The 13,973-nt window shown below is 38.5% G+C and overlaps 1 protein-coding gene across 2 annotated transcripts; it reads right to left on the reverse strand.

Annotated features, from left to right (window-relative positions):
- Positions 1-718: 718 nt before the first annotated feature.
- On the reverse strand, positions 719-11,602 carry LOC139974517 (polyadenylate-binding protein-interacting protein 1-like). 2 transcript variants are annotated; one of them, XM_071981726.1, is made up of 11 exons: positions 11,422-11,602; positions 9,082-9,240; positions 8,253-8,411; positions 6,645-6,757; positions 5,924-6,032; positions 5,161-5,283; positions 4,576-4,694; positions 3,837-3,969; positions 2,767-2,821; positions 1,595-1,832; positions 719-1,084 (listed from the first exon to the last, which is right to left on the reverse strand). In XM_071981726.1, the coding sequence occupies exons 2-11, from the start codon at positions 9,151-9,153 to the stop codon at positions 967-969; spliced, it is 1,239 nt and encodes a 412-aa protein (XP_071837827.1). In that variant the 5' UTR covers positions 9,154-9,240; positions 11,422-11,602; the 3' UTR covers positions 719-966. The 2 variants fall into 2 exon arrangements, with proteins under 2 accessions (XP_071837827.1, XP_071837836.1); XM_071981735.1 differs by having other exon boundaries at positions 11,438-11,595.
- Positions 11,603-13,973: the final 2,371 nt, after the last annotated feature.

Genomic DNA, 13,973 nt, shown 5'->3' on the forward strand with positions numbered 1-13,973 from the left:
AGATCTAATTCATAATCTTAATATGCCACAGAACCCACTATTTGTCTTTGCAACTAATCTTCTGCTGGGGGTAAAGTTCCTTCCCTACATGGGTGGTGTCCGCCTCAATATCCCTTTGAAATCCTGTCACTGAACAGTCTAGCTGTTCCTGTCGGACATTTCAAGCCACAGTTTGCGTTGTGGCTTGTAAACATTTGCCCTTTATATTCAACTGTCTCATGAATCTTCAAGATTTGACTGCGGCCAGATAATGAACCATAGGAAACATTTCTGCCGTAACAGATCAGACTTGTCTTTCAGAGAATCTCTCCAAAGCTACTAATCAAGTCAGCTCCACAATTAGGAACTCCTGTCTATAAAAAAAGACAAGAGATCCCTAGTCTTTTGATTTACATGACAAAAGCTAGGTATAGACATGTTAAAACCAAACGACAATATTTATCACAGTACTTTTCTGTTAGCATTCTGTTCGAGGCTGTGTGAGACACTTGTATCAGCGGCAAAAACTGATTCCGTTGAAACAAATGCTGCGTAACCGATGCCCACGGTTAAAAAACGAAAACCAAAAAACAAACAACAATATAAGATCAGTCAACGTTGGTCACAACGAATCATTGTATAAACAGCATATGGACAATACATTACTTCAAATATCTGTCAGTAAAGTTATTTCATTTGTCGACATCAGCAACAATCACTGCACCATCCAAGAAGATCATTCCGCAATTCGTATAAAAAAAAAGACGACCGCAGAACCGGACAGGTTGGGGTGCACCCTCTTAAATTGTCCTCCAGCCCCATCATCATTCTCCATCGTCTATAAACGTGGCTTCCTCTTTGTCCAAACTCAATCTGATGATCTCCCAGGCTTTCGTCATCTTCACGACGGGTGCCTCACGACTGCAGGCTTCAATGTCACTTTTGGTGAACACACTTCTTCTCACGACAGGGTTTGTTCGTGGATCACTAGCTGGCATGTGACCAGTGTCTGCTGGAATAGCCAAAGGTTGGCTTATTTTGCGATTCTTGCAGAAACAACTCAAATGCCTCACTTGTTTCGTGATCGAAAGTCTCAAACTGGTCACTGAAAAGTAAAAAAAAACAAAACATGTTTAACATCTTTGTTTTATAATCATATTTATTACAAATTACATTCATATACCCTCAAACATAATAATTGTAATGGTAAATCACGATACAAGACCCGCCCCCAAACCCCAACCGAACTTCACATCTTGGATTCAAAGACTTGTTGGAAACAAACAATTTCTGTTTCAAGTCCATACCAACAGTGGTCACTAAACGGATGCCATATGTATCAAAATGTCCAAAACAATATAAGCATGTCCAACATAATATAAGGTTGTTAAAATTTATATTAACATGTCAAAACTAATATAAGTATGTCCAAAAATAATATGAGCATGTAAGTATTTCCTCTTTTCTTCACTTTTTTGTTTTCTTTTGTAAAGGTTAAGGAATGACTTTAGGCAGAAATTTTAGTCTTGCATGAAAAGAAGAAATGTAAATGAAAGCATGGATATTGTCACTTAATTATGTCACTTAATTAACTCTTTCATATCTTTAAACTCACTTTGCAACTGCTACTCCTCCTCCTCCACCTCCTCCTCCACCTCCTCCTCCACCTCCTCCTCCTCCTCGGCCAGCTGCGGCCGGCAGGTAATGATTGCCGTCTTCATCCGGTATTACTAGCCCTGCAAAATCGTCCTCTAATACGCCGATCTCATCTTCGGCGATAAAATCTTCAAAGTCCTCTTCGAGCTGCTGGGCAAAGTCATTGTCCAGTTCGTAGTGGAATCCCGAAGGAAAACCTGCACGGAAATAGAAATGGTCAGTGGGTTGGAACGGGCTGACGGCAATTTCTTGTCGTTAGGTGTTTCGTTCGTAATGTCTTCTGACTTTGGTCGTTTAAAGAGTTACCGTGGGTACTAGGTTCATACCGCATTAGAATTGTTAAAAGGGATAGAAGCAAATGGTTTCCAAACTAGTGGCAAAGAATTGTCAGTGACCTTTCCATTTTCGTCAACTTGATGAGGATAAAACAAAGTTATGTCTTTTCCCGCTTCCCAAGATTTTATCTAAATTTTGAATTTATTTGCTACATTCCTTTTTTTTTACATTTTGAACAATATAGGATAAATATAGATGGTATCAAATACAGTCAGCAGTAAATATAATATATGTGAGATGGAAGCAGAGGACCCAGAAATAAGTGGATACTTTTCTGGTCTGTTGCCATAAGCTGTACAGAATAAGATACTGCCTTACAGGCAAACGGCATATGGTTAGAAGTCTTCACATATTGATGTTAAGGGCAGCATTACTTATTCTACTTCAACACAGCATAGCAAAGTACTAACGCCAAAAATTAAACAACTTCAAGTCAAATTATGTAAAGATGCATAGCAGGTTTTTTTTTCCCTCCGTAAAGAACTTATTTGTGTTTTATCATTCTAGGACAAAACATAACTTAGAACTGCAATTTAAGAAAACAAAAATAAAAAAGAGCACACAGTTATTTGCTGTCATAGTACCTGAGGGATTACAGAAATAAAACCTCAACAGTTCAATATAGAGAACTTTCAAAAAGCCTCCTTACAAAAATGGATAAGAATGTCTTTGCATTCCTAACCTATAGCAAGCAGCCACGTTCAACGGAAAGTAAATGGAAAATATGGAAAAAAATATTGAAAGACCACTGATGCGGATGGTGAAATCAAGAGCACTAAAAAGGAGACTGCTTACTTGCTTCCTCTGAGGTAATGACTTTCCCCTGGGCATCGTAAAAGACCGGTGCATCCTGGGTAATAAGAGTAAACGTTATAGTAAGAAAAGCCAGTTAAAATTCCCCAAGGAGCAAATGACCCGTTTGACAAAAACAGCAATGAACGAAGGACGACTGGAAACAAGACGACACCACATAAAGATGTTAACTTTCTTGAATCGATACAAAATTGTGTTTAAAATATTAAAAATTGGTAATGAACTTTTCTATAACATAACTTTGCATGCATAATTGTCTCAGTTTATGCAGCAACATGAAGTTTGCTACTAAAGACTACAGAGCACCACTGAAGAGCCTTGAAGCAATTGTTCATACACACCATTGCCTACAGCCTTGAAGGGCATAACCTAACTACAGGGTATTCAAACTGGGGGTTGCATTCCTTTTAGGGTTGCAATAAAAAAAAAAGCAGAAACCTAAAAAAAAGTTGAAAAATCATGAACATCACTATAAACTTCACACGTTGCAAAATATCATACCCATAAGCACTCATATAACCATATAAAATTACTCAAATGGGACCCCCCCACCCCCCCTCCCCATATGCCCCATCTTCCCCAAGCCACAAAATTTGTCACCAGTTGGAGTCTCTCCAAGATGATCAAGGTCAATATTTGGGTCATCAAGCAACAAAAACCTTGAAATTTCAAGAGGGCTTTAAAACTCTTAACAGTTGAATGCACGGACATACAACTTTAACGAGGCACAGCCCCTTTGACAGCTTTGGTGAAGCAATAAGTACTTTTACATAGATCACTATTTTTGACAAGCCATAATGCCACATAGTATCAATTAGCACACTTTTCATTGACACAATATCATTTTAATGTCATTAATGTTTCACTCTCTCCAACTTCTGGTGTCCTCTCAAGTACAACTAAACTTTTAATTGCTGTTCTCTGCTCCTCCGGTTGTTATATGGTCAAAACTGTGCGAGGAAGAGTGAAGTGAAGGTTAGCAAAACTCTACCGCTACTCAAATGTGACTCTGCCGGGCGATTTGTGAGACTTACGAAGGAAAGAAAACTCACCGAGAATGTTGCAGGAGGTGCATCTCCACCGGCAGCTACCGCATGCTCCTGAGGCTGAGGTGAAGAGGGCGCTGCTTTACCCCAGTGCGATGCTCGTAGCTCCAGTAGGTTCACGCACATGTATATGACACCCCTGGGAAAATCGAAACAGAGATACAGAAAGCAGGTGGTTTACAAAATGGGTAGGCTACTGGCCAAAACCTGTGTTTTCTCTCGTAATTTTTTTTGGGCAACAAGTTTCTGAATCACTTCATAGGTAGAGTGTAAAATCTGGCATGCATTGTTGCAAAAAGATGGAAAGAGGAAATGATAAATTTAAATATATAGCAGAAAAATTTGCTGGCAGAAATCTCTCAACAGCTTATAGCCAGTGCCATCATCAGAGCACTTTAGCCAGAAAAAGTCCCCGGAAAGATTGTATTGGCGAGACTTGCATTTCAAGGCACATTCACCACTAACCTTAATTGAACCACTAAGTATATGTACTTGCACATCTCCTAGCCCTAATCTCTCAAGTTATTGAGAGCTCTATTGAAGAGCCCAGCATTATTTTCCAGGGGCTGGTTGATTACATTCAATCATAAAGCCATTCATAACTGGTCACCAAAGACAATTCGAGGGGTTGCGTCCCACATCTGTCCCAGAGACATGAGGCCCGTATATAATGTTCGCGTACACATGAACATCCCATGGGTTTTGATTGAACTAACGGTGAGGATTTAGCGACTGATTCACTTACTTATCAATTTGCTTTTCAACTACAATTTCTTTAATTCGTTCAAATATTGTTTGCATTCCTTTTTGCAGGTTTGCATCTTGTCTTTCGGTGTCAAATTCTTCCATTGCTGATCCGATCATCTGTGAAAGTAAAGAGAGAGGAAAGAGAAGGAAGAAAAGTCTAAATTTCTGTTGAGTTTTGAATTAAAGGAACAAGAGCCCTGATTTCAAAAATTTATTTTTTTACGCCATTTCTTTGCTGATTTCAGAGTAGTCTTACCGGTGGTCTTACTGTCCTCACAGGAATTACCATAGAATCCTGTAATTGCTTGGATTTTGTTCAAGATATTCAGTTCAATGATTTCTTTCGTGATATCATGGTAACAGGTTAAATTTGTATAATACACATTCTCTCAAAATTGCTATTAATGATAACGGTAAAATTCCATCCGGGTTTTTCTTTTTTATCTCCTAAACAATGTGTGTGTGTCTCCTCTTCAGTATTTACATGCATCCCCGCAAACCAAGCAGTGAACATTCCCGTTCAGAGTACTTTATATCCCGGCACAAATCTGTGTTGTTTGAATCAAAGATACGTGGAACTCACCTTCAAGAGTTTTGCGAGGATTTTGATATTATCCGTGGTTGGCGATGCCAGCAACGCCTCCATTATTTCTTGCAATGCAACCCTATATGGATAAACTTTAGTGGACTTATCATCCCCAGGGATCTGTGAAACGTTGAAGAAAGTGGAACACAGTCTGTGGTTACAGTTTGTTGCTTTACAGATTAATGAATAGCAGAGTGCGATCCAAAAGTAGTTTTCAAAAAATGGGGAAAATTGTTTAAAATTGATGCCTAATATTGCAGTCAAGGCTCTTTATTTAACTTATTTAAAAAACGAAAACACAAGGAGAAAAGTCACGCTGGGGGGCATGAAATCTGATTGATGATGTTTAAGTATGAAGGATGTTTAGATTTTGCCACTTATTTCGGGGTTTGTTTTTTGACAGAATGAGTTGCATTCTTCTTTCACATATATATATATATATCTCATGTGAGGGATAGAACAAGAAGCTATGACCCTGGCAGTTGGGTCAACCTGCTGCACTTCACAGGATCTTTAAGTAGTACATATTAGTTTTGCCCCTTTTATTCAAATACTTTTTTTACAAGACCACTGAATGTACAACAGTATCAACCCCAAACAGATCAATGATTGAGAACAGTTCTTTATCCGTTAATTATGACTTAATTTGGCGGCCATGATGATTTTAGTAGAGCGGAGGGGCAAGTATGACAAAATTATGGAAAAAAAATGGTAGCGAATTAATAAAAGAAAAAAAAGAATGACAAATCATACTACTAACTCTCATCATCAGAAATAATTCTGCTAGAAAGAAGGCTGTTCCGCGCACCCTACTGGCTGTATCTTGGTACTGTAGCAGGGTTTCTCTATCCACAACTATCGCCTTCGCTCTGTCAAGAAAAGGAGACGCAATGTTTACTCTTGTCATCATCAATATTCTGTCCCTTCTGAGAGAGGTACTTTTGCCATTTAGAATGACACCTCTCCTGCACTTTTAATTGTACTGGAGTGTAGCTTTTGTCATTGTCACTCTGACCGATGCGTGTCACTAAAGGGGTTTTAACATTTTTATACCTGAAGAAATGAGAACAAGTTGTTCGAGGCTGGGAGTGGGGGGGGGTGGGCGGGGGGTTCAAGGCTTTGACCCCTTTGTCCCCTTTTGACCCCTTTGTCAAACAAAAAGTCCTCATTGGTCCCACATGCTTGAAGGAAAGACAGGTCTCTAACTCTACGATCGATTTAGTTCTATCTGTGTAATAAACAGCCGTGACGACGTACTATTTTGCCGATATAAATAATCAATCTAGTCAAATTACTTTACACCAAGAAACTGACTGGGAGCAAGTTTACAAAAGACAAGCGCAGTGAGGTTGTTTACTGGTTGATCAAGTGGAAGGAAAGATTTACCCACATTTCCTTTTTCTTTCAACTATTATGTCTGAAGAGGAGGATATTTCATTTTCAACAAAGATGAAAATATATATATATATTTTTTTACTTACTTTTTATTTAAAATGGTAATGAATGGTTTTATGTCAGAGGGTAACGATAACTTTAGCACCAGATATTCACACATCTTCGCACCCGTGTTGGTGAAGTTTGGTTCCAAAATGGACTGCAAGAAGAGAACACAAAAAAAACGAAAAAAGTAATGGCAAACATTAAACTAACAAGAAGAAACCCTTGTGATAGTGACAAGACTCTTGAACTAGCAGTGCCATGTGTGCTCAGATCAATGTGAAAGAAACTTTGTCAAACAAAATTACTCCATAATCAGATGACACAAACCATGTTGGCAAATTGACATTTCAACTGGTGGTGACTTGCTTATGGTTCTTCCGCTTAGATGCCCAGACACCCAATCTAAGAACGAAATGCTGCGATTTTATTGTACAACATGGAGGTCTGTAATGTCTCAAAAGCTTGAGCAATAAAGTTCAGGTTGTGTAACTGTGCGGGCGGTGATATGTTAAAGTCTCAAGATCGTCTTTGAATGACTCCGGCAAGAATGTTCTAGACTGTACACTATCCATATCATAACCAAATTATAATGATTACTCAATTATAGCATCGAATTATCACATTTAAATATATATATAAATGAACAGCGAGTGGAATCACTTTTCAATCGTAGAAGGTTTAGTTCCCTTCAAATTGTTAGAAATGACAATACGTTTATGTGACAGGTCAGCTGTTTCAAGAAAGAGCAATTTCTATTATGTAAATCTTTGGGAATAATTTTTGTACAAGTCTGTAATAGCGTTGTGCGGTAGTGCAAATTTCACACAACCGGTAGTGTAGCAACATGAATCCCGGTATCGAAACAACAACGGTATTTTCCTCAACTTTCATCTACGGTTCAAAGCACTTAGTTACGAGACTGGCAATGTCACACATTGAATATGCATAGCCCAAGCTATGTACATACTCTTACACGCACAGTTGTGAAAAACCAAAAAAAAAAATAACAAGCTATATTAGGGCCTTTGTATTTTAAGATACACTTTCGAAAAGAATAGCACAAACCTTGGGAAAAAGCAACTCACACCATCCTTCATTCATACTCGACGTACGATATTAGATTAACACATTCGCACGTGGATTAAACTTGTAATCCATACACAAACACCGTATTGGGGGTTCCCAACTTTTCCATCATACTGGAGGTTCGCAACATGCTGAGCCGAAGTAACGTTATATATTTGGTGTAGCCTAGGCCCAAATTACCATGTGATAAGACGGTTCGTTATTATATTGGTCTAGACCTGTACGAAATTGATCAGGTATTATCCAAACTAAGAACACAGAAACCAGAAAAAAACGTGTTTTGTTTTCTTTATTCAAATAGTAACACGTAGATATATTTATTATGTCCAGGATTTCCGGGACTGATACCGAAACGAATGTAATAACCGGTTGTTTTCTCCGGTAGTATTTACACATTGCTATGTGATTGGGATTAGTCAGCACGGGGATCGGGAAACTGGGATTCACTTGACTACCGTGATCCCGCACAACCCTCATCCGTAATATGTCTTTGCACACATCCAACGGCTGCAGCCTTTCACTTCCGCTCGATCCGATTCGACTGTTTTCGGACGAGTACGTACCTGTTCAAATATTGCTTCTGCGACGTCTTCGAGCTGAGAATCGGTGGTGATGGAGTCATTCAGGGCATCGGCAACGGTGGACATGTACTCGTGGAAAGCCACTGGGTTTGTACTCAGCATGTAGAGGACATCCTTCAGAAGTTGCACGAATGCAGGCTCCTTTAGAAAAGACAAATCACAATCAGACATTTGAATTTGTTGTGGTAGACGAAAGAAAGGTTATGACAACTTTTTAAAAACACATTTAATATATTACTTTATAACTGGGGCAACTCATGTACAGTAACGTGGACAATTACTCATATAGCAAACTGCTGGATTTGTACACAGAGAATTACGAATGGCGGTTCCTTTAATGAATAAAGACAAAACTCACAGATTTGAAGTCGGTTGCCGTAAACGAAAGAAAGGTTATTAAAACTCTTAAGACTAGTCCTGACGCCTTCGCTTAAAATTCACGATATGAAGGATGGAAAATAAAAATAAAAAAATTCATGGAAGAGTATAAATTGAAAATTGACTACTCCAGACTAAAATATTCTATTTTTTTTATAGTTTTTTAAGTGAGCTCTTCATCATACACATCAATAAGTTGTGTTCAGATGAGGATTTTTGCACTTTAACTTCTCCAGATGTAACTCTAAACTCACAAATTTACAACATGAAGACAAGAAGGGGATTTCCAATTACAGACATTTCCCAGACTTTTTCTTGTTGTGCAGAACAGCATTGGAACCTTGCCTATATAAACTTTGTTGAATTACTGACAGTTGCTTTTTTTAACAGAGTAGCTTGATCATGGAAGGTACATTACAACACGATCCCTCACCTCTGTATAAGGCACTCCCCAGGGTTTACCCGGAATAAAAACCTCTGCATAAGGGTCCAGCGAGCCTGCCATATTACAAGTATTATGTTGAGACCTTCAGTTGACCAGTGTCCTTGTCAGAGTGAGTCTGCAGTTGAACTTCTTGCAATCTTTGATTATCTGTATGAAAATTAAATACAATCCCTGTGAGACATACAGGCACAGAGAGATGGAAACGGCTTGTATTGAAGTAAATCAAATTTGGGTGCCAGCAGTATGTAGAAACACCAGAAGCGTCACAAAAAAAAAGAAGAAAAAAAAAAGAAAAAAAGGTTTTCTCATAAAGATGGTTTGTTTTCTACGTTTCTTAAGTTCTATTTTATGAAATTGATCATTGGAGGTTCAATATGAAATGTAATAGCTTACTTCAAATATGCCACAAGTCAGATTTCATCATGTTTTCTTGTTTCATCGAATAACTGGGAAGGCATATATTCTTCTCAATTTGCTGGCATTTTTTGACAGAAAAGCAATATTGCTACTTCGCATAGCAATGGCCCTGTGGAATCGGTAATGCTACTTGCTACAGTCATACTTGCAGAAATCAATGTTATGAGTAGGGTAATGTCGGCAGATCTTGGAAGCTATGGTAGTAAATCAAATTTGGGCGTCAGCAGTATGATCGGTGATAATTTTTTATTATATTATTTAAATATATTTATTTTATTTTAGTTATGTTGTTCTAGTAAATTGTTACATGCAATATTAACATCTTCCTGTAATACATATTTGTGGTAGAGACTCTCTTATGAATGAACATTTAGGTATGTTATAGAATGCAAACAACTTTGGAAATCTAAGACCGAGATGTTTTTTTTGTTGTTGTTGCCATCACATAAATTGATATTAATTAAGCAAATTTTAACAATTGAAAAAGTGACTGCATCAGGAAATTAAACCCTTTTTCAATATTGTAACAACAAATCACAATCTGGCTTTACAATGCAAATTGTGGTTTTATACATTTGCACACTATAATCAAAATACCTTCTCTTTTTAATCCTTTTTTTCGGTATTCATCCCATCACAAAAATGTTGGTTAGGCCTAACATAAACTGAAAGTTGTAAAGTCACCAACGTCAAAAGTTCACCACTTAACATTAGATCTTCAACATTAAATGCCAGAATAGGGTTTTTTACTTCCAAGATACAAACAAGTTCATTTTGTCCACTATAGCAATGTATGGAACAGCAAACATAAATTTGCTGTGTATGAGGTAGACAATTCATGTTACTTCTTGCCAACTTTTCCAAAGATGAAGTTATTAGTTGGAAATTACTGGAATATTTTGTAAGTTACTCAAACAGGTAGGTTTCTCATGTTAATGATTCAATTTTATGAAAGAATATCCATGTGAAACATTGTAATCACTTTAATAGATGGCATAGCAACTTTATGACTGCAGCCAAGAATGATCAAATGTTCTCCATACTATATTGTATTGGTCTAAGCTGTGTACAGCCTATTCTATTCATGTAAGTAGTACAGTGCCTCTATGACTTTACTGTCATAAAGTTGCTAGGGTAAATTTTGCAATTGGTGACTCTTCTTCAGGGCTGTCTTAAGTAAGTAAACTACCTTGAAGAAATTGTTGTTCAAACTTTTCCCAGAAAGATATGTCTGTGCCAATATTGACAGAGTTGTGTTTAATTTACATGTATAAGTGGGACTTTATGACTATTTATGTTTTATGTTACCAGGCACATAACTTTTGTTCTACTCATGCGTTAAGCTATGATGTTTGTCTCAACCCATGACCTACTGTCTGACATATGGGGAACTGCAGACTCTATACCTAGGCTTATAGCCTCAAGGCTCAAGTTAGGCTGGGGGCTTTTTCGGCAAAAAACACACAAAGTTATGGGTAAACAAGTTATGGGCCTATGCGTAATGTCAGGCCTAGTGCAGAAATAGGCATAATTACACTTAGCCTATTATTTAACAGTCCATAGTGGCCTAGTCAAAGCAACAGTCTCAGTTTGACTCCAAGTTACAGTATACGATCACATTTACAGTGTCAATTGTGCAAGTATTAGGCTAGTCGTTTTAATTGATGAGCACAGAAGTTATAGCCTTGCAATTTCGCAGTTTGGGCTTAGGGGCCTAGTATACTTTTTGCATTACGCAGTGCATACAATACTGGTAGAACTAGAAGTAACAACATACACGGTGAAAAGTTAGGATAGGCCCATAATAACACATATACGCACATAGGATATGCTCAGCCTAACGTTAGGCCTAGGATACTATCCTTCATTTATCAAACATAGGGACTGAGTATTAACGTGTTTACATATTACCATCCAGATAGTTTACCGATGTGACTTGATGATCAAAGTCTCCTTAGAAAGATTTAGACAATGTTTAATATCTCTTACAGCAGAAGAAGAATCTGGTAGCTAACGCTTTTTTTCTGCTTTAAGGAACTATCGACATCGAACAACGCGTATTTGATGATTGCTCACCAACCTGAAGCTATCCCAGGATTCATCACATGATTCATTCCAGGGTTCAACTCATTAAAAGATTCATCCCAGGATTCGAGCGGGCCCAGGATTCATTATGGTAATTGTTAGGGTTCGGGTTAATAAAGCGATGAATTCTTTGATGAGTTTGACTCCTATGATGAATCCCGAGATGAGTTTGACTCAGTAAGGGTACGATAGGATTAGGGTTAGGGGTAAGTGTAAATCCTGGGATGAGTCCTGTGATGAGTTTGAATATTGTGATGAATCCTGAGTGATTGCTCTCGAATGTACCTAAGAATAACACCACTAATCACCCCTTGGTCAGTGTTCACAAAAACCAAGAATGCCCGTTAAAAAAAGTTTTTCTAACCATCGAATCAGAAGCTACGCATAGAACATTAATAATTTTTGTCTCCTTTCAGCCTTAGGGCATTGCAGTACCATTTCGAAATATAAAAAGATAATAAACAAAGTGGTACTTGAAACGCGTCTTACGCTGTAGGACCGACCGGCTGCTGGCAATTATGAACATTGCCATGTTTGAGCAAATCGATATAAAATGGTTATGTACCAATCAACAGAAATGTGTTAGGCGGCTAAAGCTTCTGCGGTAATTTGAAAAGAACGTCACAGACTTCGAGGGAAAGTGAGAAATGTGATTTTGATTACCAGAGGAGGCAAAACCATAAACCAGTCTATAACATATAAGCGACAAATTTAAACGACAGTACTCCTGCTATATATTCTGAAGGAAATGATCATGGCATATGACAAATTACCGCAGGTGTCATCAATGTTAACGTACGTATAATATTAGACCACATCAAAATACGATCTACCGGTATGATATACAGTGGCGGAGCTAGGGGTATTGGTCAGGAGGGGCGAGAATGGTCTGTAGGGGCGCTTTCGACACTATCTAAGCTACGCGCCACCACTGGTTGGCGCGTACGGTACAGAATTTTTTGAGTAAAGATCGACGGAAATGACCCTTTCCGGGCCTGGCTAATTTGCAGATAAGCGAAGAAGAAATAGGTGTCATCGCCAAATTACACCAACAAAATGTGACAGATGTCAATAAGTAGATGAGAGCGCAATAAAAAAGTCAATAATCGCGAATAAGTAAAAAGTGGTAAAGAGCTGAAAAGGGCGCCAGCAGTCCATTTGAGTCCGTCAGGGGGGGGGCATCCGCCCCCCTGACTGTATGGACGCTCCGCCACTGTATATATAGGTGACATGAAAAGGCCGTTGATTAATAAAACATAAACTAATAGAAACCAGAGTACACGAAATTGATGGTGACGTCAAGGACCCTATGGGAGGGAAAAAAACCAAAGACACTGACAAAAAATCAGAACCGAATACAAAGCCCAGAGACATTCTTTATCAGTGTCCGAATTATAGCACGTTATAGCTAGGAAAGTTTTGTGTTTACGTAATCGACATGCCACGTTCGTAAATCGACCACAGACTCTAAAATTAGCCTTCGTACATTGCCCCATTAGGCTCGTTGTAAACACTGAGTGGAAATATGGTTCATGTCTGTGTAGTTAATCATACAGCGTTCACACAAGGACCCAGCTCATACAAGAAAAAATATATGGCAGGCGTTGCAGACTAATTGGTACAACTTGGAGGTCATTTTACGACCAATGCAGGTTGATTAATTAGGTAATCTCTAGAAACTTTTCCATGACAACGTGGTATAGTTGGGATCTGTACAGCAGACCAAGCATATGTCAGTAACATAGGGACTGAAAATGTTTCAACTTGGGAGAAAGACTAGGCCCCGTCGCGATCAGAGCTCAGAATTTTGACACTTGTGATAATAAAATCCGTCGCTTGAACATCTACGCTAGCCCGTTACGCCCGTAGCGGCTTACCGGAGCACAAGGGGACTGTACACCTTGTGTCCACCAGTCAGCCACCGCCCAAGGTGAAGACTTCACAATTACAAGGACACCGATCAAGTGGGCCTATACTAGGGTTCCCTTGCCTATACGTGTAGGTGCCACTGTTTAAATCAATGGTAGCCTTCGATCTAACTCAGAATTCCTGCAAAATACAAAACTACAACTGTTATCATCAAGCATGATCAAGAATGCCGATGCATGATTGAAATTGACGAGCCGAGACCTAATTTCTTACCCTATATCCATGGTCGGAAATTGAATTTACTTAGAGCTTTGGCATCCGTGTCATTCATTATACGACAATTGCACAGTAACTCGCATAAATGGAACTTTGTTTGACCCGCATGTATCCCTTTATTGATGTACAAATTAGAGGAACTTTTAAGCTCGGTATTTGCCGAACATATATTAATGTCAACAACATGAAACCACCCAATCTCTGCTAAATTTAGTCGTTGGTTATGAGAGGAT

The sequence above is a fragment of the Apostichopus japonicus genome, chromosome 2, assembly GCF_037975245.1.
Source record: "Apostichopus japonicus isolate 1M-3 chromosome 2, ASM3797524v1, whole genome shotgun sequence".
NCBI classification, from domain to species: Eukaryota; Metazoa; Echinodermata; class Holothuroidea; order Aspidochirotida; family Stichopodidae; genus Apostichopus; species Apostichopus japonicus.

What these genes read in the sequence shown, in the direction of transcription:
- LOC139974517 (XM_071981726.1), bottom strand. Translation starts at nt 9,153, where the DNA reads ATGGCAGGCTCGCTGGACCCTTATGCAGAGGTTTTTATTCCGGGTAAA. An exon ending in CAGAAGCAATATTTGAACAG is followed by an intron (nt 6,758 to 8,252) that starts GTACGTACTCGT and finishes CTCTTCTTGCAG; the next exon opens with TCCATTTTGGAACCAAACTT. An exon ending in AATTATTTCTGATGATGAGA is followed by an intron (nt 5,284 to 5,923) that starts GTTAGTAGTATG and finishes AACGTTTCACAG; the next exon opens with ATCCCTGGGGATGATAAGTC.